Raw genomic sequence first — 24,333 nt, 5'->3', positions numbered from 1 at the left:
AACAGAAAAACCCTCCGGACTTTTATCCACAAATAAAGAAGAAACATATTTTGGTTAAAACGTCACCCAATTCTTCAAGGATGACTTACGCAGTTATGCAAGAATGAATGGGTGTGCCACATGTGACCACAGTGGTGACTGGCCCCTGAGGAAGGAAAATTTTAAGTACGGGGAAGGGGCCGGAGGGCAAGGAGATTCGTGAGAATATCGCAGGGCCTGTAATGCTGAAACCAGTGCGTCGCCACTATTATTGGTATCCAGTAATTATTAATGTCAAACGGAAAAATAGCAACGCAGGATATTTTATTTTAGAAGTCACCACGGTCATGGAAAAAACACGGGCTCTGGAGTCAGACCCATGTATAACAATCTTTGTACAGTTAAGACTCAGTTCTATTATCTGTAAAATGGGCCTTAATAATAGTACTACCTTATAGAGCTATTAGGATCAAGAGAATATTTAATCAATGATGGGTTGTGTTTGGTTGAGTGATGTGAAATTGCCAATATTTTGGCCGTTCTGGGTCTACATCATTCCCCTTAATGGTACAGTACTTGCATACTGCTGCGGTTTCCTGTCAGGGGGAGGACTGGATTATGATCCATGGGAAGGGGAAATGGAAGAACGGTGGAAATGAGTTGCCCATGACTACACTGAGAAGAGGGAAAGAGGGACCAAGACACAAGTCTCTTGACTTCAGTCCAGCCCATTTCCCATGACCAAGATTCCTCTGATTACATGAAGGTGGGTTCTCAAAAAACCCGTAATAAAAGGACAAGGTCTTCCATGTCCACTTCACCAGAAATGTTTTATTCTTACTTTTTAGAAACTGCGGCCCCCAACTGTTATGCATATTGAATAAAGGGACAGAACAGGGATGAGGTGCCCTCCAATGCATACTTTGCAAATGTAAGAACTTTCAACATTTCCTAAGAAATCCTTTTCAACTGACAATTATTTTTTAAAGTTTTCATAATGTTCAATAATTTTATAATTGTTAAATTTCATTAATTTGCTCCAAGGTGGTGAGGAACATGGGATGTGGCATCTGAATTGCCTGAGTCCAAATCCTGGACCCAATGCTTCCTGCTTGTGTAATTTGGACAAGTGACTGAACCTTCTGAGCCTCGGTTTCTCTCATCTGTAAACTGGGGACAATAATGGTGGTTGTGAAAAGTACAGTATGATGTGCCTGGCAGAGGGAGAGAGCAGTTGTGGGTTTTGTTGTTGTTTATAACGAGTCCCTGATAGCCACATATCCCGTTAGGGACATGAGCCAGCTATTGAGGGTTCTGTGAGAACTCATAGCAACACCACCCTAATCAGAGGAAAGGGGAAGGAGAAAGGGAAACAAGATCCTTGGGCTGATCAGAGGCAGAGGTGGCAATGGCACAACACCTATTGGGGCCCAAGGTGGGCAGGGGCCGCATCACGAAGGCTGTGGTTGGGAATCAAGTTTAGCCCATAAAGCAGTAGGCAATCAAATGATCAAATTTATGCTTTCCTCTATTCAAGCCATTCTCCCTTATGCCTGAGATCTCTCTCTGGAATTCCAAACCGATCTAGATCTTTCCAAGCATCACAATGGCCATTTCAGTGGCAGACATTTCTGGGGTTCAAATATCTTGTTATCTATCCTTTATTAGCTTTGTTTATACTGTGATTGGGGGAAAGGGGTCGTGTCGGTCTTTACATGATTAAAATTACTTAAAATGACTTTTATATATCAGTATGAATGTTATATTGTTTTAAATAATCAGCAGAAAAATCTGACTGGGGATGTTTTATTTTTCTGTAACTTCCATTTGTTGTTGTTTTGATGCACTTTCCTTCTCCTATTAATTCCATAAAGGAGGCAGTATTTCCAGGCTTCACAGAGCAGAAGATGGAGGCTCACAGACTCACCTGAGGTTACAGAAGTAGTAAATGGTAGCAGGCCTTTTTGCTCCAAAGCATGTGCTCTTTCAGTATCACTTCCTGGGGGTGAGGGTTCAGACCATGTTAGGATCAGGGAATGGCCTAGGTTTCTGTGGCTTGCTGCAGACAGCTCCCAAGTGGCCCTCAAGGACTGCCTGGACATGGAAAGGCCAGGAGCATATGACCCCATGTGAAAGACCCATCTGCACCCTTCCTGGAGCCTAATGCAGAGACAGGGATGTAAAACTGCTTTTTCTCTGACGTGAGCCTTTGTTCTGTACATAATAACCAAGAACCAGAAGTTGCTCCTGTGCTCTCAAAGCAGTGATTCGCAATTGCATGACAGAGGCCCCTGGGTTCCACACCACCTCTGTGGGGAGAGGGCAGGCACTCACACTTTTAAAATGCCCCTTAGATGATTTCAATTTGCAGTCGGGGCTGAGAACCAGTGTCCTGAACTCACTCAGTTTATTTGGGAGACTCCCAAAATGTGTATTTGCAGAGCCCCCTTTCGGGGAGAGTGCTGTTGGATGCTCCTGGAAGATTATGGCAGCTCTCTAAGGAACATAGCCATAGTCCACGCCCACCACTCTTGGTCACAAGGGCAGAAGAAGGGAGGAGGGGTCTGCTGGGAGGTCAGGACTTCTTTGAGATGATCTGTCCCGTTGGGTGCAGCACAGCCACCATGGGCTCACCCAGAGTGCTCAGGGGATACAGCACTGGCTGGGCCATGGAGAGACACTGTGTAAAAGGGAGCTGTCAGCCCCCTTGTACTTCCAGAGCCTGAAGAGTTTCAGAATCCAGCCTGGGGGCGGTGGGGTGACATCTCCCTTCCTGTTGGCTGGAGGGTGAGCCGATATCACTCCACTCATGGTGGTTCTCTTTACAGCTGACTTATCCTAACTCAGAACTGCTGACACTTTACACTTTGTAAACCTATGGTTTTTACATTATTCCTTGTGATTCTTTTTTTCCTAATAACTCGTTCACTAGGAAAAATCCCAGAGGCTCTCAGCTCTATTCTGAGAAATAGGTCAAACAACTGAAACCCTATGAGTAAAGCAGAGAGGCGTGTCAAACCAGATTGCCAAGACAGCTCAGCCGTTTTCCCTGTGAGTTCCTGCTCCATCCCCCCACCTCTGTTCTCCTTCTGTTGAGGCACAAGGGCTGGGTTTGGTGGGTGAGGTCCCCAGCTATAATTACTGACATCAGCTTTGCGGTCCCAAGGAATCCACTCCCCTGTTATCAGAGCTGTGGACAATTAGAAATGCCCAGTGCCACACCAGAACCCTGGGCTAAAAGTCAGAACCTGAAGAAGCCAAACTGATGCTTAGGATAGAGGGGGTGCGGACTCAAGAAAGAGAAGACCGAGGGATGGGCTCATGAGCTCCAGCCCCTGAGACTGCCACTCCCTGGTTCCCAGAAACTGCTAGATCTAGATATAATGGGCTCAGATGAGGAGACAATGAAAATGTGCTAAGGACCAAGAAGGGCACAGAAAGGCCTCTGAACCCTTGGGTGGGCACGAATGGAGGTGCGACTGGCACCAGAGGCTGTTCTGAGAGATGTGCCCGCCAGTCAACCAGGGCCAGAGACAGGCAGAAGGGGCCCCCAGGTAGACAGCAGCATGGAAGAAACCATGGCCTCCAAAGTGTGTATGTGGCGGGGCGAGGGTGTGGTTGACGAAATGACAGGAGACCAGGACCAAGGTCATCTTGGCTCTTGTACAGCCCTGACTCATCAGTGCTCATAAAGCTGCACTCTGGTGAAATTTTGTTGGAGTCTTAGAAGAAATCAGGATAGGTTTATGGCCAAATTATTTTATTAGTGACTCAGAAAGAGGATTTTCCCTTTTACTGGGCTAATACACCACACCTGAGGAGTTGGGTTAGCTACCAGATCAGGTTTATATTGTATAAACTGCACACCACCACCAGTTCTGCTAGGTGCTGTTTCAGTAAATTAAGATAATATCGATGAGAAGATGCTGTTTTACATACCATTAAGAAGGAAAACTGGCTGCAAATTATCTTAAGGTACCATTGATTGATTAAAAGATGAATCCTGATCTGACATGTTAAAATGTTTGAGGCTGATGCAGAAGGCAGTTTCCTCTCCACAAACCTCAAGGGTGTGCAGAATAGTGTAGACAGAGATGGATGCCTCACTTACCTCACGCACAGGCTGGCTTTTCCACCACAGGGCAGGCACTGCGTAAGCACCTTCCATTCCTATACAGGCGCTAGTAGGGGGAACTAAGGCTTGGAGAAGCCAAGTAACTTTGCTAAAGGGTCATATAATTAGTAGGAAGTAAGGCTGAGGTTCAAAACCAGGCCGGACATCCAATGTGCTGAAGCAAGCTACACCTCATCTCACAAGAGAGGCGAAGACATGCTTGTTCCTTGTCCCAAGCACTCTTCAGGCCCATTTCCTCCAAGATGGTACTTGCTTGGTTTGACACTTTCATCAAACAGGACCCCTTGTGAGCACACGGCCATGCTCTGGTGAGCAGCCTGCCGCCCTGTCCACCTTTCTGGGTGGCTCTCTCTCTACTAAGCTTGGCTCCAAGGACATGACCGTCCAGTAGCCCCATGGCAAGTTCTGGGGCTTCTCGGACCTGAAGGTGAGCATTTTGAGCTCCAGATATGAAAGGCAAGCCCTGGGTGTTGTGTTCATTGGAATCCTAAGAGCAGCACTGACTGGAGGGCTAAAGGCAAGGCCCATCCACAGTTCACAGACTTGAAACATCAACCCTTCAAAAAGGGTGGGAGGAGGCTGGGTACGGTGGCTCACTCCTGTAATCCCAGCACTTTGGGAGGCTGAGGCAGGCGGATCACTTGAGGCCAGAAGTTCGAGACCAGCCTGGCCAACATGGTGAAACCTTGTCTGTACTAAAAATACAAAAATTATTTGTATTTTTGTGATGGTGGGCGCCTGTAGTCCCAGCTACTTGGGAGGCTGAGAATCACTGGAACCCAGGAGGTGGAGGTTGCAGTGAGATCGCGCCACTGCACTCCAGCCCAGGCAACAGAGCAGGAAAATGAAAAAGGGAAAGGTTTTCCTAAACTTATTACCAAGAGACCAGGTTTGCAGAGAACCAGGCTCCTGGAACGCAGGAGGCAACAGTTTGGATGTCCCGGGAGCAGCAAGTGGAGCATCTGGGGAATCCAGAAATCCACAGCAGGCAGGCTGCCAGGCATCTCCAGAAGAGGGACCAGGAAGCCTTTTGTTCAAGAAAGGATTCCAGTCTAGAAGGCTGGTGAGCTCCCGAGAGCTAAAGGCTCCCTTGCTGTGTCTAGTGAAAGGAGGACAAGAAACATGGTAGGAGCTCTTGGGGAAGGGCCTGGTTTCTCTGAAGTCAAGAAACACGAAGAGAAAGAGGCTCCAAGGTCTAAGCAAGGCCCAGAGGATCAAGCAGAGCTTCCTAGAGCTGGTGAAAGGGCTCAGGTGGGGTTCTGAGGCCCAGTGAGGTGACACTGGCCTCTGGGAAGGGCCAGCGCAGGCAAGGACTCCAGCGGGAAAACTGACAGGGCAGAACTACCAAGTCCTTGGCCAAGCCTCTGGTTCGAATGGTGGCAAGTGGGCTGTGGATGAGGTCGGGGAGGATGTAAGAGGAGGCGCTGGCACTGACATGGCTGCCCAGGGGTGAGCCCAGAAGCCATGGGAGTCTGGAGAGGATGAGAGGAAGAGATGCAGGGCTGGGCGTGACAGCACCACCCTTCATCTGCTCCAGCTCTGCCCATCCAGGTGTGAGCTCTGGGGCAGGGGATTACCTGCTCTAGGCTTCCTTTTCCTCAACTGTGAAATGGGGTGACAGTGGAAAGACCTCAGAGTTACTGTGAAGGTATTTAGTTTTAATCCCCAGTAACAGCCTGAAGAATGGCTCCTGCCTTAAAGAGAGGGAACAGGATGGCTTTTTTAAGTGGTGCATCTCTGTGCTATCTACCATTCCAGATACTGCCTGTACCATACCCCCTCCTCAGACAGATGCTGCTATCCTCTTTGAGAAACAGGAGAATTAAGGCACAGAGAGGCAGAACCTGCCCATTACCATCACTTGTGCACTCATTCATTTAACAGACATTTATTAAGCGTCTACAATGTGCCAGGCCCTGGGGACACAGAGCTGGAGAATGTACAGTCCCTGCCCTCAAGGAGCTCACAGTCTGGGGGACAGACATGTAAACACATGAGTTACAACACGCTGTGTGAAGTGTGTGGCAGAGGTATAACAAAGTGCTGTGGGGCACAACAGAGCGACCAGTGAACTCTTCCTGGGCAGGGGTCAGGGAAGCCTTCACAGATCAGTCAATAAATACGGTGCCATGGGAGTGCCTTGCACACCACGGGCACTCACATCTCGAATGCTGGTCCACTGGAGGCCCTTGGGTTGGGCGGGAGCAAGGCCTATTTCTGCTTCCTCAGGACAACTTCCCCACCTCTGTCCTGGGACCACCTGCCCGCCTGGGCCTGCAGTGACTAAGGATGCTGCTCCCACTCCAGGGGCCAGTGACAGAGAGCAGCTATACAGAGGGCCCACCCCGCAGGATCCTTGACAGGAGCTGAGACAGAACAAACTGCTGCTTGTCTCCCTACCCTGGGGGCTGTGATATTCCTGGTAACATCTCTGAGCTGGTCTGTGAGGTCACTTCCTCTTTTAACACTGTTGAGGAGACTCCAAACCCTCTGTCTTTTGCTCGTCTTCTCATGTCGATTGGGCACCAGCCATCCTCAGGCACCAGAGCACAGCCCCACACAGGTGCCCCATCAGACAGGGCTGCCCACAGCAGCCTCCTACACCTGAACTGGGTTTCTCTGCACACTCACAGCCGTCTCACCAGCTCAATGAGCTGCTGGATGTTTTTGTTTTGGTTCGACAAGCCGTTCCTGATGTTTTCGAGTAGGCATCTCTTCAATTCAAATATGGCTTCACTGTAGGCCAAGCTCACTGCGGCCATGGGAGGTGCTCCGTGCCACAGGCCTGGGATGTGCCAGATGTGCTGCTTCTCAGGGTCGCAGAAGGCCAGGCCTGCCAGTGCCCGGAAGCCGTCGCCCTGTTTCTCCATCTGGGCTGCAGCCCTGCTCAGGTCACCAGGTGGATCCAGGAGCTGTCTCTTGTCTCTGGGCCTAGGGCCGGGAACAGATACATCATGAAGGTTCTGGTATACAAACTGGTAGTTGGGCATGTGCCCCGTTTTTTCTAACCTCAGAAATGCATGCAGAATAGCTGCTGGAATGTCCTTGGTTTCAGCTAGGCTGATCACGGTGACATTGCTCAGTCCCATGAGCAGAGTGGCCAAGGAAGCCTCCAGCTCAAACCTGTCCCCAGCTGACGTCAAGGCCCCACCTATCAAGCCCCCGGAGTCTATCACCAGGATGTGGTCACAGCCCAGGTCCTGGCTGAAGCCCTCAGCCACTGTGATGAGCTGCATGAAGGCCCCTCGAGGACCGCAGCTCTTCCCTGTGGCAAACCGCAGCCCAAACATGGTGTTGAGGAGTGTGGACTTGCCCGTGCCTGGCACCCCGATGGTTGACAGAACCACCAGCCTTGACCGTCTCTCCAGTCGGACGTGCAGTTCCTTCAGGAGCCCTGTGACCCAGCGGACGGGCATGCTCAGGGTGCTCCCATCGATTAGCTCCAGAGGCAGCCCTGTCAGCAGCAGCTCCGAGGCCAAGCCTGGGAAGTGGGCAAAACGCCTCTGGCCTGCCGGCAGCCTCCCTGCCTCCACAAGACAGCTCTCAGCCTCATAAAACTGTCCCATCTCCCGCAAGAAGTGTTCCACCCCTAGGGGCTCAGGCCAGAGCGGCTCCCCCACGTCTGTGGTGCCCCCGTGCTTTGGTCTCAGGGTGAGAAGCGTCTCTGGAGGCTGTCTCAGTCGCGGCTGGGCCACCCGTGCCAGGCCCCACTCCATCCACCTCAGGAAGTACTGCTTCTCACTCAAGGAGGCGCTGCTGATCCCCGAGATGAACTCCTGCACCCCCGAGGAGGGCTCATGGCCGTTCTGCTGCATTCGAAGTTCTAGCAGCCGCCGCCTCAGCTCAGCCCTGTGCTTCTCAGGGGGGTCCACGGCCCACTGGAGCTGGCAGAACTCCTTCTCCACTTGGGCTGCCTTTCTCCAGGGGTCCCCCTGCAGCCTCAGCTCGTCCCTTCTGTAGGCATCCGAGTCTTTGATTTTCCTGGTAATCCTCTCCATCCGGTCTTTCGCTTTCTGACACTCCTCACAGTCCTCGTCGACCTTTAGGCCCAGTTTGCGGGCTGCGTGCGCCATGTCCTCCACAGATACCCGCCTGCAGGGTGCCCGCAGCACATTCCCAATGATGGCCCGGATCCTCTTCACGAAGCTGTCGCTGTCAGTGCTGCTGACCTTTACCAGGACATGCGAGTGGTCTATTTTCAGCACAGGAATTAACTTATTCAGAAATCTCAGGTTTGTGTTGCGCTTCCCACGGTAGGGACTCAGGATGAAGTAGTATTTTGTGGTTGACTCCTTCATGGAGTACAGCAATTTGTATTCCTTCTTACTGATATTGTCAGTCAGTATAAACACAGCGGAGGAGATTTCTGTCAAGAGCTTAAACTGCAGCCAGTGAGACCCGATGTCACCTCTCAGGTTCAGAAAGGCCACAGGTTCTGGGAAAATGTCCAAGTCCTCCCTTCCGCTGGGAAAAAACCAGGAAATTTCTACCAACCCATCCGAAATCTCCCGGGCATTGGTGCCCAAGTTGAGGTCCCGATGCCAGAAGCAGTCCCACTGCCTGTGGCCCGGGCTGAGGACGGCGTTGAGAAGCTGGGACTTGGAGTTGCTACTGACGTCCATGCGCACGAAGGCGAAGGCGGGCGCCCTGGACAAGACCACGCTGTCTTCCCGGAAGCTCCCCATGCCCCTTGGGGGCTGGGACCACCATGTCCTCACAATGCCCCGCATGGCCCACAGCAGAAATGTATGGTAGTGGTTCTCCGAGTCAGGCAACACGAGTGGGAGTGCAAACTGGCAGAGGGCCATTTTCAACGCTATTTCTTGTTGCAGGAAACTGTCTGAAGAGAGCAGCAGGGCACAGAGAAGGTCTAAGGGGTTCACTGGCGTATCAGGGGTGGGCAGCTCAGAAAAGGAATAAATGTCGGCAGCAAGGTCATCAGCTGGGTCCCAGTAGATGATCTCCTCTTCCATCTGGCTCTCCTTCTCCACAGGCCTGGCGTCTGGGAGCACATCCAGCACCATGGTGGTATTCCTGGCATCAGCATTGAGGGCCTGCAACTTCCTGAGGAAATTCCAGGGCAAGTCTTTGGGAACCTGAGGGGCCCAGTTCTTCATACTGTCAAAACTGATCTGCAGAGAGTCCTGGAGGCTGAGTTTCTGGACCTGGTACGTCTCTAGGCCCAAAAGTGACAGCATTTCTTGAAGCCTGCTTCTCTCCACTGTGGAAAGAAATGAAGACATAAGTGCTCACCCTCTGTTTCTGAGCTAGGCGCCAGGGAAGAGCTGGTGAAGGAGAGCCCAGCAGGATGGGGAGAGTGACGACCCCCTTCAGAGAGCAGAGTGCAGGCACAGGAGGCTCAGGGTGTGCTCAAGGCTGACCTGAGATCAAGGCAGGGCTGGAACCCTGACATCAAGGTACAATAGGTACCAACCTAACCACAGATATATGTGACATTAAACAAAAGAAAGAACAGAAATAAAGAAGCTACATTTAACAACTGGAAGAGTTCTTGCAAAAGCCATATTTCTGGTCTTTCTAGAAACCTGTAAGATCTAACACTGAGCTCAAAATTAATTGGCTACAGTGAGCAGCACATGACTCCTAGAAGCTGAATGCAGGTCTCATCTCCCCACTGTGTCGCTTTGGTGGGCTACTCAGAGTCACCGGGAAGTTCCCACAGGAGTCATAATCACTGAATCACTCTCTGGCTTTCTAGTTAATGTTTTTTTGTTTTTTTTTCTCTCTAGAAATAAGAGAATATTTTAAAGGAACTAGAAAGAAATCACTAAGCATAAAGAGTCAGCAATTATAGCTAAACAACCATTTTGCAAACCTGAAATCAATAATGCAGGTTTTCTTTTTTTTTTTTTTTTTTCCTCTCCCCTTTCTTTTTTTTTTAGACAGGGTCTTACTCTGTTACCCAGGCTGTAGTGCAGTGGCATGATTTCAGTTCACTGTAGCCTCAACCTCCTGGGCTCAAGAGATCCTCCCACCTCTGCCTCCCAAGTAGCTGGAACTACTGGTGTGTGCCACCACACCCAGCTCATCCTTGTATTTTTTTGTAGAGATGGGTTTTTGCCATGTTGCCCAGGCTGGTCTCGAACCCAGACTCAAGCAATCCACCTGTCTAGCCCTCTCAAAGTGCTGGGATTACAGGTGTGAGCCATGGTGCCTGGCTTTAATGCAGTTTTAAATTTTAAATATATTAAAATATTCAGTGCAGACTGTTAGTAAGTGAGCACTTACTTGCGCAGATACTCAAATATCACCCTATACAATATAAAATCTTATAAGCTAGATGCTTGAAACAGTACTGCTGTTTCAATCTTCAGAGGAAGATTCCATTCACCATCCAGGTCTTGGCCCAGCACCTTACTAATGTTCATGCTGCATATTAATTAGTTGTCTCAAAATTTGTTGTTGTTGTTTGAGGCAGTGTCTCACTCTGTCACCCAGGCTGGAAGGCAGTGGTGTGATCACAGCTTATTGCAGCCTTGATCTCCTAGGCTCAAGTGATCCACTCATCTCAGCTTCTGAGGAGCTGGGACTACAGGTGCACAAGACACTTGGCTAGTTTTTGTATGTTTTGTAGAGACGGGATTTTGCCATATTGCTCAGGCTGGTCTTGAACTCTCTGGCTCAAATGATCTGCCTGCCTCAGCCTCCCAAAGTGCTGGGTGTGAGGCACCGTGCTGAGTCACTTGAAATGTTAATGCATTAAATAAATACAAATTCCACTGCCCTGCAGCCTTTTTTCCAGTTCCTTTCTCGAGAGAGGAAGCAACGTGTATGATGCTGCTTTGATGCTTAGATAAACCATGAAAGGAAACACTGGGTGACCCAGCCCTCTGCCTGTTTCCCAAGAAGGTCAAGTGATGGATTCAAGACCACTTTCCATACGACCAGCAGGACTCACAGTGCTGGACACTCTGCTCAGAGAGTTCCACAGGCATTGTGGCCACAGGACTGCCCCACAGAACATTAGGGGACCTATGAACTTGTTACAAAAACAAAAGTACTATATGGGAAGAGTCACATTGTGCCAAAATAGGTGTTACTCAGGTTTCCTAGCTTTGCCTGAATGAAACTAGGAACATTGTTTTTCTTGTCCAGACATGGAATAACTTTTTATTTTTTAAGTAGCATGGTAGTAAAAGGCAATGGGAAAAAGACAAAGAAAACACTCCTGCCCAGTGTGTGGCCCTTGGCAGGTTGTTTGGAAGCTCTGGGCCCAGTATCCTGATCTGCAAATGAAGGCATTGGACCAGATAAATCGTTTCCAAACCGGGCTGTACATTAGAATCAATCACTTCAGGAACTTGTTAAAAAATGAAACATCTCTGGGTTTCACCTCCAAACATGCTAACTTATTACAGGCAGTGAGTATGTTGGGTGGTGGGGGGGGCCTGGTTACTCTATGTGGTTGGCAAGCTTCCCAGGGTTTCTTTTTTTTTTTTTTTTTAGCAATATGGTTAACAATGTATAAAGGGTTAATGAAGTAGGGCATCCTAAACCTGAGTGCTCTGCCTCCCCAGGTGATTTGATACAGTCAGGTGTGGGAACTGCTGGCCTAGATGATAACCCCCTTTCATAGAACAGAGAGAAAAGGCAGAGAAAATGCTTACCTGTTGGAAAATCATTGTCCTGAGCCTCATTTGTACCATCTATGGAAAAAGCAATGGAAAATGAAGTGTCAATCAAATAATGCACCCTTGGCTGACACAAATTAATTGAAGCTAAACCTAGAACCCTTCTTTCTCACCAAGATGGCAACTTCTCCCAATTGTTCTAAATATAAAATCCCGGTTATCTGTCACTTTACCCACTCCCCCTCTCCCCAGTCCAATCTGTTGCCAAATCCTGTAGTTTCTACCTCCATAACGGAACTCGCAATCATCTCCTTCCATTTCTCTCCATTCCAAATCTAGAAGAAAAAAGAAACCAAATACATTTAGTTTCATCAGCAAGTTAGAACCTTTCTGTCAAAAATTTCAAGTGCTCATGCCTGTAACCCCAGCACTTTAGGAGGCTGAACAGGAGGAGTGCTTGAGTCCAGGAGTTTGAGACCAGCCTGGGCAACAAAGCAAGACCCTGTGTCTACAAAGACTTTTTAAAAAAAATTAGGCCAGGCATGGTGGCTCATGCCTGTAATCTCAGCACTTTGGGAGCCCAAGGCAGGAAAATCACTTGAGGTCAGGAATTTGAGACCAGCCAGCCTGGCCAACATGGCGAAAAACCATCTCTACTAAAAATACAAAAATTAGCTGGGCGTGGTGGTGCATGCCTGTAATTCCAGCTTGGAATTACTTGGGAGGCTGAGACAAAATAATTGCTTGAACCCAGGAGGCAGGGGTTGCAGTGAGCTGAGATCATGCCACTGCACTCCAGCCTGGGCGACAGAGTGAGGCTATCTCAAAAACAAACGAACAAACAAAAATTAGCTGGGCATGATGCCACGAGCCTGTGGTCCCAGCTGAGGCAGGAGGATTACTTGAGCCTGGGAGGTCAAGGCTGCAGTGAGCTGTGATTGCACCACTGCATTCCAGCGTGGGCATCAGAGCAAGACCCTGTGTCAAAAAGAAAAAAACACCAAACAACAACAAAAAACGTCAAGTGACAATATGGTGGCTGATGTTTTAGTGCTATTATTGGTTTCAGTTTTTCCTATGTAAATGTAACGTTTTGCCAGCAAAAAATACATCACAAGGTAGTAATAGCTACACACAAGACATAGATTTGCTCTAGGATATATCTTTATAGAATTTTCTAAACTTTGGGAAAATAAAACATGAATAACCATAAAACTTACATAGATTAACCTTTGATTTTAGAAACTATTTTAAAATGTAAGTTGACAGAAATTCCTTGACTATTTAAAAATTCAGCACCTGTCAATGTTATTTTTATTCCAGCATAAGGAATTTTTGTAATCACTTAAAATTGAAATGTACATCAGAGCACAAATACACAGAGGTGAGGTGCGGGGGGACAGACAGTGGGGAAGAGTTGTGACTTACAAGTGAACTGTTATTTGTCCAAAGTCTCCAAACATCATGAAATGTCCATCAACATTAACATCTTAATTACAAAATGTGTTTAATCTAGTGCTAGTCAGATATTTATGTATGAACAAAGACCTAAAACTCTAGATTTGCTTGCAAGCACACAATATAAAGGAGCGAACAGGAGGCTTAGGAAGGAGGGAGCAAGACTTCTCAGTGCGTGTTTTGACTATTTTGACTTTGATCCAAGAAAAAGTAACACCTAGGTTCCAAAATTTATAAATATATAAATATATATTTTTATATGTTTATATATATTTATACATATATATATATATATTTTTTTTTCTTTTTTGAGATGGAGTCTTGCTGTGTAGCCCAGACTGGAGCGCAGTGGCGCGATCTCAGCTCAGTGCAAGCTCTGCCTCCCGGATTCACGCCATTCTCCTGCCTCAGCCTCCTGAGTAGCTGGGAGTACAGGCGCCCGCCACCACACCCAGCTAATTTTTTTGTATTTTTAGTAGAGACAGGGTTTCACTGTGTTAGCCAGGATGGTCTCGATCTCCTGACCTTGTGATCCACCTGCCTTGGCCTCACAGAGCGCTGGGATTACAGGCGTGAGCCACCGTGCCCGGCCCCAAAATTTATATTTTTAAGAGCTTATGAATCAAGATTCAGATATTTTCAGATTTATGTTTTCTCATGATTTCCATGTAATCAGGTAGATAAACCTAACATTTCAAACCGTCTTCTTTGATGATATCTCTGGGAGATGGACATGTGAAAAGCAGGAAAGAGAAAAAGAAAATGGGGTCCAGGAATCATGAGAAGATCAGAGAAGGCACAAGATCCACACACATCAACCACAATGCCAAGCAGTCCAAAGATTACATTATTCAAGTGAGGAAAAGCCATCAGAACAAATTTTCCAAGGAACCCAAAATGCCCTCTGAGGAGAGAAAATCGTTAGAGAAAAGAATGGGAAAGTCTAAAGATGCCAGAGATAGGGTTAGGGTGGTTCTGAGAGTAGTTTTAAGCTGGAGTCAGGAGTAACCTCCAGACCCAGAGAAAATAGGGCCTTGCTTGGTTAGGGGTGGGAAATAGCTCTGATGTGGATTTAATAGGTGGATGAGGTCAAGGATGCACAAAGTAGCCAAAGACTGAGGGTTACCAAACTAAGGAAACCACTGACTAGGGTTTGGAGAGAGCCTGATGTTCTGCAGCCATCAGCAGATTGTGGGGCAGGTGGAAGAGGAAGCAGCAGGGCTCCAGGCAAAGACACAAAACAGCAAACATGGGGGGCCACTGAGGGCTCAGCTCCATGAGCCAACGTCTCCACTATACTTCACATTGGGCAGGAAGAGACCTAAGGATGAGATAAGCTCTGACTCTGGGAGTACTGGGCTCACACGGAACACAGGGACAGAGGATAGGCCAGGCCCTACCACCATGGTGAGCCCAGGAATAACTGTTATGAGCCCATTGTTGGAGAACTCCAAGTAAGGCCATTAAAACCATTTTCAAGCCAGGTGGGGTGGTTCATATCTGTAACCACAGCAATTTGGGAGGAAAACGCAGGAGGATCACTTGAGTTCAGGAGTTCGAGACCAGCCTGGGCACAATAGCAAGAACCCTGTCTCTACAAAAAGTTTTTTAAAAAATTAGTCGGGTGCAGCGGCTCACACCTGTAGTCCTAGCTACTTGGGAGGCTGAGACAGGAGAATCCCTTGAGGCCAGGAGGTCAAGGCTGCAGTGAGCTACGATGGCCACCACTGTACTCCGGCTTGAGTGATGGAGTGAGACAAAAATAGAATGAGCTATGAAGTAGAATCTTCAGAATTGAGTAAGATAAATAAATTATATCGTGTGACTACATAAAGTATAAACCAGGCAAAGCTAATCTATCCTTTTAGAAGTCCAGATAATGACAGATGAGAGGTGAAGTAATTGGAAGGGACCTTTGGCGGCATGGGTTTTCTTCAGCTTCTCGATCTGGTTTCTGGCTTACATAGGTAAGTTCATGTTTGTGAATATTTCTCAAGCTATTAATTGGAGTACTTTTCTGAATGTATAGTATAAAATTTTTTTTTTTTTAAAGACAGTCTTGCTCTGTCACCCAGGCTGGAGTGCAGTGGTACGATCCCGGCTCACAGAAACCTCCACCTCCCAGGTTCAAGCGATTCTCCTGCCTCAACCTCCCGAGTAGCTAAGACTACAGGCGCCCACCATCCCTCCCAGCTAATTTTTGTATTTTTAGTAGAGACGGGGTTTCATCACGTTGGTCAGGCTGGTCTCAAACTCCTGGCCTCAAGTGATCTGCCTGTCTCGGCCTCCCAAAGTGCTGGGATAACAGGCATGAGCCACTGCACCTGGCCTGTATAGTATACTTTAATACAACTTGTTTTTAATCCTATAGGCTTAAAACCTTGCTTTAAGTCTTTAAAATGAAGCATATGCTCAAGAGGAACTCACATAACTCATGAAGAAGAACTATAAAGAATAACCACTGGAGGTTTATTCAGTAGAGAGAGACACAGATATCAAAGTTCGGGGAAGAACCAGGGTGTCTCTGTGCCTTGGTTTCCTCAAATGAAACAGGGATTGATAAGTATCTTAGAGGTCATTGTTAAAAGTAATTAAGACAACCTAGCTCACAATAAGCATCCAATAAGGCCATTCCCTCTCCTCGCCCCATCCCCATGCTTTCTTTCCCATTTGTCTAGAACAACGCTCTCCAAGGGAACCTCCCAAGCTGAAGTTCTCCAACTGCAATGTCCAAGCTGCAGCCACTCACCATGCAGGCTGCTGAGCAAATACAGCTAGAGTACTCAGGAGGCGAAATTTTAATTCTGTTTAATTTTAAACAATGTGCCTAGTGGCTACTGTGTTGAATAGCATAATTCTAGATGTGGAGAAACTAAAGGGCTTTGGGCAATTACTGCCTGATCCCAATTCTGCTACAAGCCTTGACCAACTGGCCAATAATCCCCATGGTGCCTACCTTCCAGAATTTAAGTTCCATGAAGGGCTTTGAGCCTTTTCATTTACTATTGTTTACAATATCACAATGCTTACAACAATGTTAGTGCATGGTAAGTACTCAAAAAATATTTGTTTGAATGAATAAAATAGTGATTTTTTCCATAGAGACGGTGTCTCACTATGTTGCGCAGGTTGGTCTCAAACTCCTGGGTTCAAGCGAACCTCTTGCCTTGGCCTCCCAAAGTACTGGGATTACAGGTGTGAGCCACTGTATCTAGCCTAAAATAAAACTTTATTAACCAAAACTTATTTGCATATTTTTGTGGATTTTTGTTTTTGCATAACTCTATTAATATCCAATAGAACACTTTTTTTTGGCAGTTAAAACATAGTTTATTTTTTTAGCACATTCATTTTAAGAAGAACCTAATTTATGAAAGATATATCTAAAATGAGTTACTGGCTGGGCACGGTGGCTCACGCCTGTAACCCCAACACTTTGGGAGGCTGAGGCGGGTGGATCACCTGAGGTCAGGAGTTCGAGACCAGCCTGGCCAACATGGTGAAACTCATCTCTACTAAAAATACAAAAAATTAGCCATGCATGGTGGCGCATGCCTGTAATCTCAGCTACTTGGGAGGCTGAGGCAGCAGAATCACTTGAACCCAGGAGGTGAAAGCTGCAGTGAGCTGAGATCGCACCACTGCATTCCAGCCTGGGCAATAAAGGCGAAACTTGGTCTCAAAAAATAAAATAAAATATCAAATAAAATAATAAAAGAAAAGAAAATATAAAACAAAATGAGTTAGTAAGAGAGCTAAAGATATCTGGAGTGTGGCCACCATACCTTAAAGGTGAATTTACAAAGGGTGGCGTTACAGCCCCACCCCCAAATCCTCAGAGAAAGAAAAACCAGCCTGTATGGACCATAACCAGGAAGACTACAAGCCCCAGTGTGCTCTGGAACAATCCCAATTTATACCTGTTTTCCCAACATTACCTCCCTTTCACTCTCAGAAGTGCCCACTTTAGAAGATAAACTATACAGTCACCTTAACTGTGACCTACAATGGCAGTTATGCTAAAATTGGGGTAATGTGTTTCTGTTAAATTGTGTCATAATCACCTGTTTAACTGAATCCTGGGAACACTTACTCCATTTTCTAGAATAAAGTGTTGCCCATAAAAAAAAAAAACAAAAAACACTATTTTGAATATATGAGGAATGCTTAAAAGACCCTTAGATGGAATCTTCTTGTAAAAGGAAAAATAAAAGCCTTAAACTTATTTATTTTTGAGATGCACAATCCCAAGTCCAGGAGGGGCTGGAACCCAGAATCCCAAGGGGACAGGAGAAGTACTTCAGCTCCAGAGTGGGCCCACATCCAATTCATCCAACTTTACCTGCAATGGCCACAGCTGTTCGTCTCTCTGATGCTTTTATTTCTGGGGCTACTTCTCTCAAATCTGAATGCCTGAAACAATTTCAGAAGAAAATTATAATTAAAAAAATGGAATACCACTTTCACCTATCAAACTGGCCGCATATAAAATCTCTTGGAGAGCTTTTAAAAACTATAAACCCTGGGTCACACCCCAGATCCATGAAACCAGAATCTCTGGGAGCTGGTCCTGGGTATCACTGCTTTTAAAAGTGCCCTCAATGATTCTGATATGCACCCACAGTTGAGAAACACCGGTCTAGAAAACCAGCACTCTCCAAAACTGCTGGCCAGAGCACAAATACAGTCATTCAGAAAGACAGAAAAATATACATACCCTTTGCCCAGTAATTCCACTTCTATCCTAAGGAAATAATTAAGATTTAGTTACAAAGATGTTGATGCCAGCTTTATATATAATAGCGAAAAACTGATGCCTTTTAAAATCAAAGTGCAATAACAGAATTATGGTCGAATTCTGCAGCCATTAAAAAATACGCTACGGATTTCTTTTGTGGACAAAAAGATGCTGGACGAGATATTAGGGAAAGCTGTTATATTAATTAGTCGGGGGAAAGTCAAGCTACAGAAAAGTATATACAGTATGATTACAATTTAATAAAATTGTGTATGTTTATCTATAGGTATATATACAGAACTCTAGAAGGATGTTCATCTGAAGTTAACACTGTGGTCTGGAAGGGGTGATCCTGAATTATTTTAAGTAGCTATGATAAGTGTAGTCTAATTAAGAATAAACTATTTTAGGCCTGGTGTGGTGGCTCACGCCTGCAATTCCAGCACTTTGGAAGGCTGAGGCGGGCGGATTACTTGAGGTCAGGAGTTCGAGACCGGCCTGGCCAACATGGTGAAACCCTGTCTCTACTAAAATTATAAAAATTAGCCAAGCGTGGTGGCAGGCGCCTGTAATCCCAGCTACTTCGGAGGCTAAGGCAGGAGAATCACTTGAACACAGGAGGCAGAGTTGCAGTGAGCCGAGATCGCACCACTGCACTCCAGCCTGGGTGACAAGAACAAAACTCCATCTCAAAAAAAAAAAAAAAAAAAAAAAGAATAAACTATTTTAGATGTATCATAGAGTGAGCAAATGAGTAAATGTATTGATTCTGCCAGGAGCCAGGGTGCTAACTAACTGCTGAAGAAAGGACATACAAACATAGAATGGAGAGTTACAGCAGAACTTGCAGAGGCGCAATGGAACTGGAGGCACTCATGTGAACTGTGATTTCTATATGCATGCTTATGTGCATATGTGTTTAAGTGTGTAGATGTAGGTGTGCACACATATCTCTGTGTGTATACGAGTGTACACGTGCATCTATTTCCTAACTGTCCACGGAAAGGGCCAAGAAGCAAAGACACTGTTGTGGCAATGGGCATGCCTAGCACCCTTTAATACCTTCCACGCTAAAAGAAACGTACTCCTTGGAGATCCTGAATGATGGCTGGGGCAAGGAAAGAACAGGAGGAGCCTGAGCATCTTATTTCAGAAAGTAAAGAAATGCTCGAAAACGTGATGGGCACAGGAGCCAGCCAGAGGAACTCTCACTGGTCAAATCTAGGACAATGTGAGCACAAACATAAACACAGTAACTGATTTAAAACCATTGAAAACCAGCAATTAGTGAGTCCACATGGATAATAAATACATGGGCAGAAAGAGAAGGCTCTCTTGCTCACATCAGAACATGAAATGTGGAGGGGGATGCTGCAGTCAGAATAGTATCATTTTAGAGCAGGGTGCAGTGACTCATGCCTGTAATTCCAGCATCTGGGAGGCCAAAGCAAGGGGATCACTTGAGCCCAGGAGTTCAAGACTAGCCTGGGCAACATGGCAAAACCTCATCTCAACAAAAAATAATGAGCCACTGTACCCTATAGCCAGTAATTTTAAAAATTATAACACCAGCCAATCTGTCAACTTGGGCTCCAGCCCACTTCTAAGCCTTGCTAAGTTTCCTGTCTGTGTATCAGGCGGAGTCGGACCAAGACGGCAGAGAACAGCACTTCCAACGGCCCTACTCAGGGGCAAGGGAGCTCTCTGCAGTGCAGTTTTTGAAAATTACTAATATCACTATATATGTTTTTCTGATTCCAAAAATAAGATACATGTAAAATACAAGAAAGTATCATAAAAATGCTTTCCTGTCATATGTTTGAAAATTATACCCTATGTTAATCTGTCCTCTCCTCCTCTTAATCTACTCCCATTGCTCTAGCCCACTCTGTTAACAGATAGAAGAGTAGTGCTTTCGCACGCCCCAATTTGCTCCCTGATGACCAATGGCTGTTTAGTTTCATCTTCTTCTGGGGCCCACCCTGGCCCTTAATTAGCATATTTACTGTACACACCCTACTTCACTATTAACTTATAATCATGACCCTTTCCCCATATCCTTCACAATGCTGAAAAACATTCTACTTTTATTACTGGAAGCAATTTTTTTTTTTTTTTTGAGATGGAGTCTTGCTTTGTCACCCAGGTTGGAGTGCAGTGGTGTGATCTTGGCTCACTGCAACCTCCATCTCCTGGGTTCATGCAATTCTCCTGCCTCAGCCTCCCAAGTAGCTGGGATTACAGGCATGCGCCACCACGCCTGGCTAATTTTTGTATTTTTAGTAGAGACAGGGTTTCACCATATTGGTCAGGCTGGTCTTGAACTCCTGACCTCAAGTGATCCACCCACCTCAGCCTCCCAAAGTGCTGGGATTACAGGTGTGAGCCACCACGCCCGGCCACTGGAAACTTTTTTTTTTTTTTTTTTTTTTGAGACAGAGTCTCGCTCTGTTGCCCAGGCTGGAGTGCAGTGGCGTGATCTCGACTCACTGCAAGCTCTGCCTCCTGGGTTCACGCCATTCTCCTGCTTCAGCCTCCCGAGTAGCTGGGACTACAGGCGCCCACCACCACTCCCAGCTAATTTTTTCGTATTTTTTAGTAGAGATGGGGTTTCACCATGTTAGCCAGGATGGTCTCGATCTCCTGACCTCGTGATCCACCCGCCTCAGCCTCCCAAAGTGCTGGGATTACAGGCGTGAACCACCGCGCCCAGCCATGGAAGCAATTTTTAAAAGGTAAATATTCTCTTGGTATTCAGAATACAGTCAGAACACAGGAAATAGCCAAGGTCCTCAAGCCCCCAGGGTGTGGTGTCAGACACTGCCTAGGGGCCACCTGCAGCAGCTGCTCACCTTCCCTCCTCTGGGCACTTCCCCACATAGACATCTCTCCAGGGCAGGGGTGACCTGATCGCCACCCTCAGGGTCCAGGGTGTCCACAGCTCCTTCTCACTAAGTTAGCCAGTGGACGGGCTGGTTTGTTGTCTGGCAGAAAGAATCAAGCCCCTGACCAACACCAGGGCAGCCATGCCATAAATGGCATGTGGCTGAACCCTACTTCCAGCAGGTCTGCTGATGGCCCACTGCTCATTCTGGAGGCCATCTCACTTTTCCTTTTTCATTTCCTTCTTTTTTTTCTAACTGCCCAGCAGAATTATCTTAGGAGCTTTTCTGCTAAAACCTGGAGATTCTGATTTAGCAGACCTGGGTGTTCAGCACATAAGTAATTACCGACTAGGGGAAGTCACACCTTTGTTTTTCTGCTGACCTACCTCAGAATATGGCACTCCCTGGACAGTCCATCCATGCCTAGGATAGGGCAAACCTCGTGGGCAGAACCCAAGTTTTGCTCCAGATCAATCACTAATTTCTAGCAACAAAACTGGTTCCTCTGCTGGATGGTGCCCATAAAACAAGATGGCATAGGAAAACAATTCTGAACAAGGTGAGCACCAGACAAATACAGGTACAATTACTCACTGTATTATAATCAACAATATATTTTTAAATGTGGAGTCCTAATTAGGGAAAAGGAGTCAGGCTGGTGGGACCAAGGAAAAGCAAAGAGAAAGCACATAAGCTGTAAGTCTGCCTTTCTTCATGGTCCAGGACACATAATCCTCCTGCGTAAATAAGTCACAATCTTCCTGCACCCAGCTATCATCAGACCCTCGGCTGATAGAAAAATGCAAATTAGCTCACTGCAACCTTGGCATTATCAGTACTGCACATAGCTCACTCCAGAAAACAGCATGAACACCATCCTATAAAATCCACAGCAAGCCTTTGTCTCCTCACAGTCAGCTCCCCTCTTTCTGACTTGCCCACTGCTTTCTTGCAACGCAATTTCATACTTGTGATTCTTATGCCTCAGCCATCCAAGTAGCTGGGATTACAGCATGCGCTACCACACCTGGCTACTTTTTGTATTTTTTTCCCACCTAGACAGAGTCTTGCTCTGTCTCCCAGGCTGGAGTGCAGTGGCCCGATCTCGGCTCACTGTAACCTACACCCCCAGGTTCAAGCAATTCTCCTGCCTCAGCCTCCTGAGTAGCTGAGATTACAGCCATGTGCCACCATGCCCAGCTAATTTTTGTATTTTTAGTAGAGATGCGGTTTCACCATGTTGGCCAGGCTGGTCTCAAACTCCTGACCTCATGATCAGGCCTGCCTTGGCCTCCCAAAGTGCTGGGATTACAGGTATGAGCCACTATGCCCAGCCTATTTTTTGTATTTTTTATAGAGACAGGGTTTCACTATGTAGCCCAGGCTGGTCTCAAACTCCTGGGCTGATGCAGTCCTCCTGCCTTGGCTTCCCAAAGTGTGGGGAATACAGATGTGAGCCACTGCACCCAGCCAATTTTTTTTTTTTTTTTTTTTGAGACGGAGTCTCACTCTGTTGCCTAGGCTGGAGTGCAGTGGTGCAGTCTCGGCTCACTGCAACCTCTGCCTCCCAGGTTCAAGTGATTCTCCTGCCTCAGCCACCTGACCTCATGATCTGCCCACCTCAGCCTCCCAAAGTACTGGGATTACAGGCATAAGCCACCGCGAACAGCCCCAATTTTTTTTTTTTTTTTAACTCACCAGTTTGTGGTACCTTTGACAGGAACCACAGGAAACTAATACAGTGTATGTGTGGCTTGACAGCTACACAAGCTTCCACCTCTGTCTTCACATGGCTTTCTCCCCTCTGGGTCTCTTCTCCACTTCTTGTAAGAATATCAGTCTTATTATATGTGAACAAACCCTAATCCACTGTGAACTCATTTTAACTAATCACATATAATTTTTTAGAAATCACACCCTATCTCCAAAAAAGATCACAATCACAGGTACTGTGGGTTAGGACTTTAACACTCCTTCTAGGGGGACACAAGTCAACACACGAGAAGATCTAAGCCAAAAATGGGGTGGGGGTGTCCCACCTCTAGAGAGTGACCACACGTTTAAGAAAAATTAAAACTCCCTGAAGAAGAAAAGGAGAAATAAAGTGTTTCCCAGACAAGTAAAAACTGAGGGAATGCATCACCACTAGACTCGCCCTACAAGAAGTGCTTAGGGGAATGTTATACCTGAAAGCAAACAAATGGTATCTGCCACCAAGAAAAAACAGGAAAGTAAAACCGGACATTCCAGCCTGGGCAAGTGAATAAGACCCCTATCTCTACAAAAAAATAAAATAAAGCTGGGTATGATGGTTCACACCTATCTATAATCCCAGCACTTTGGGAGGCCAATGTGGGAGGATCCCTTTATTCCAGGAGTTTGAGAGTGGCCTGGACAACATAGCAAGATGTCATCTCTCCAAAAATAATAATAATAAAAAAGCCAGGTGTGGTGGCAGGCCGTAGTCCCAGCTACTCAGGAGGCTGAGGTGAGAGGATCACCTGAGCCCTGGAAGGTCAAGGCTGCAGTGAACCATGACTGCACTGTTGCACTTGAGCCTAGGAGATAGAGAATGATTCTGTCTCAAAAAAAAATGTATTTTTTTAAAGTAAAATAAAATAAAAAAATTAGCTGGGCATGGTGCATGCACCTGTAGTCCCAGCTACTCAGGAGGCTGAGGTAGGAGGATTGCTTTAGCCTGGGACATCCAGGCTACAGTAGGCAGTGACTGTACCATTGTGCTCCAACTAAATGGATTAAAATGAGACCCAACTCTATGCTGTCTACAAGAAACTCACTTCACCTATAAAGAGACATACAGACTGAAAGTAAAAGGACAAAAAGGCTGGGCGCAGTGGCTCACGCCTATAATCCCAGCACTTTGGGAGGCCAAGGTGGGAGGATCACTTGAGGTCAGGAGTTCAAGACCAGCCTGGCCAACATGGTGAAACCCCATCTCTACCAAAAACACAAAAATTAGACGGGTGTGATGGCACTTGCCTGTAATCCCAGCTACTTGGGAGGCCGAGGCAGGAGAATTGCTTGAACCCGGGAGACGGAGGTTGCACTAAGCTGAGATCACACCACTGCACTCCAGCCTGGGTGACAGTGAGACTCCATCTCACACAAAAAGAAAAGAAAGTAAAGGGACGAAAAAAAAATATTCCATGCAAATGGAAACCAAAAGTATGCAGGAGTAGCTATACTTAGACAAAATAGACTTTACATGAAAAAACAAAGACAAAGAAGGTCATTATATAATGATAAAGGGATCAATTCAGCAAGAGGATATAACAATTGTAAATATATATGCATGTAATACTGTAGCACCCAGATATATAAAACAAATATTAGAGCTAAAGAGATAAATGCCAATACGATAATAGTTGGAGAATTCAATACCCATTTTCAGCACCGCAAATCACCTAGGCAGAAAATCAACAAAGCAACATCAGACTTAACTGCACTATAGACCAAACAGACCTAGACATTTACAGAACATTTTATCCAAAAGCTTCAAAATATACATTCTTCTCACCAGCACAC

General features: G+C 46.4%; 1 protein-coding gene across 7 annotated transcripts in view; it reads right to left on the bottom strand.

Annotated features, from left to right (window-relative positions):
* Positions 1 to 5,986: 5,986 nt before the first annotated feature.
* URGCP (upregulator of cell proliferation) overlaps positions 5,987 to 24,333 on the bottom strand; it is a 49,811-nt gene continuing 31,464 nt past the window's right edge. For 4 of the 7 annotated variants that reach the window (XM_055347664.2, XM_004045356.5, XM_055347662.2 and 1 more), the window contains exons 2-6: positions 17,882 to 17,908; positions 17,507 to 17,577; positions 11,991 to 12,041; positions 11,743 to 11,781; positions 5,987 to 9,335 (exon numbers count right to left, since the gene is read on the bottom strand). In XM_055347664.2, coding sequence (XP_055203639.1) covers positions 6,742 to 9,335; positions 11,743 to 11,781; positions 11,991 to 12,024 — 2,667 coding nt within the window. In that variant the 5' untranslated portion in view covers positions 12,025 to 12,041; positions 17,507 to 17,577; positions 17,882 to 17,908 and the 3' untranslated portion in view covers positions 5,987 to 6,741. The remainder of the gene's footprint in view (positions 9,336 to 11,742; positions 11,782 to 11,990; positions 12,042 to 17,506; positions 17,578 to 17,881; positions 17,909 to 24,333) is intronic. The other 3 variants (XM_055347665.2, XM_004045357.4, XM_019030977.4) reach the window with 2 other exon arrangements.

Source organism: Gorilla gorilla, chromosome 6, assembly GCF_029281585.2.
Source record: "Gorilla gorilla gorilla isolate KB3781 chromosome 6, NHGRI_mGorGor1-v2.1_pri, whole genome shotgun sequence".
Taxonomy (NCBI): Eukaryota; Metazoa; Chordata; class Mammalia; order Primates; family Hominidae; genus Gorilla; species Gorilla gorilla.
Note: the sequence above shows the minus strand (reverse complement) of the source record. Positions and strands in the feature narration are given on the sequence as shown.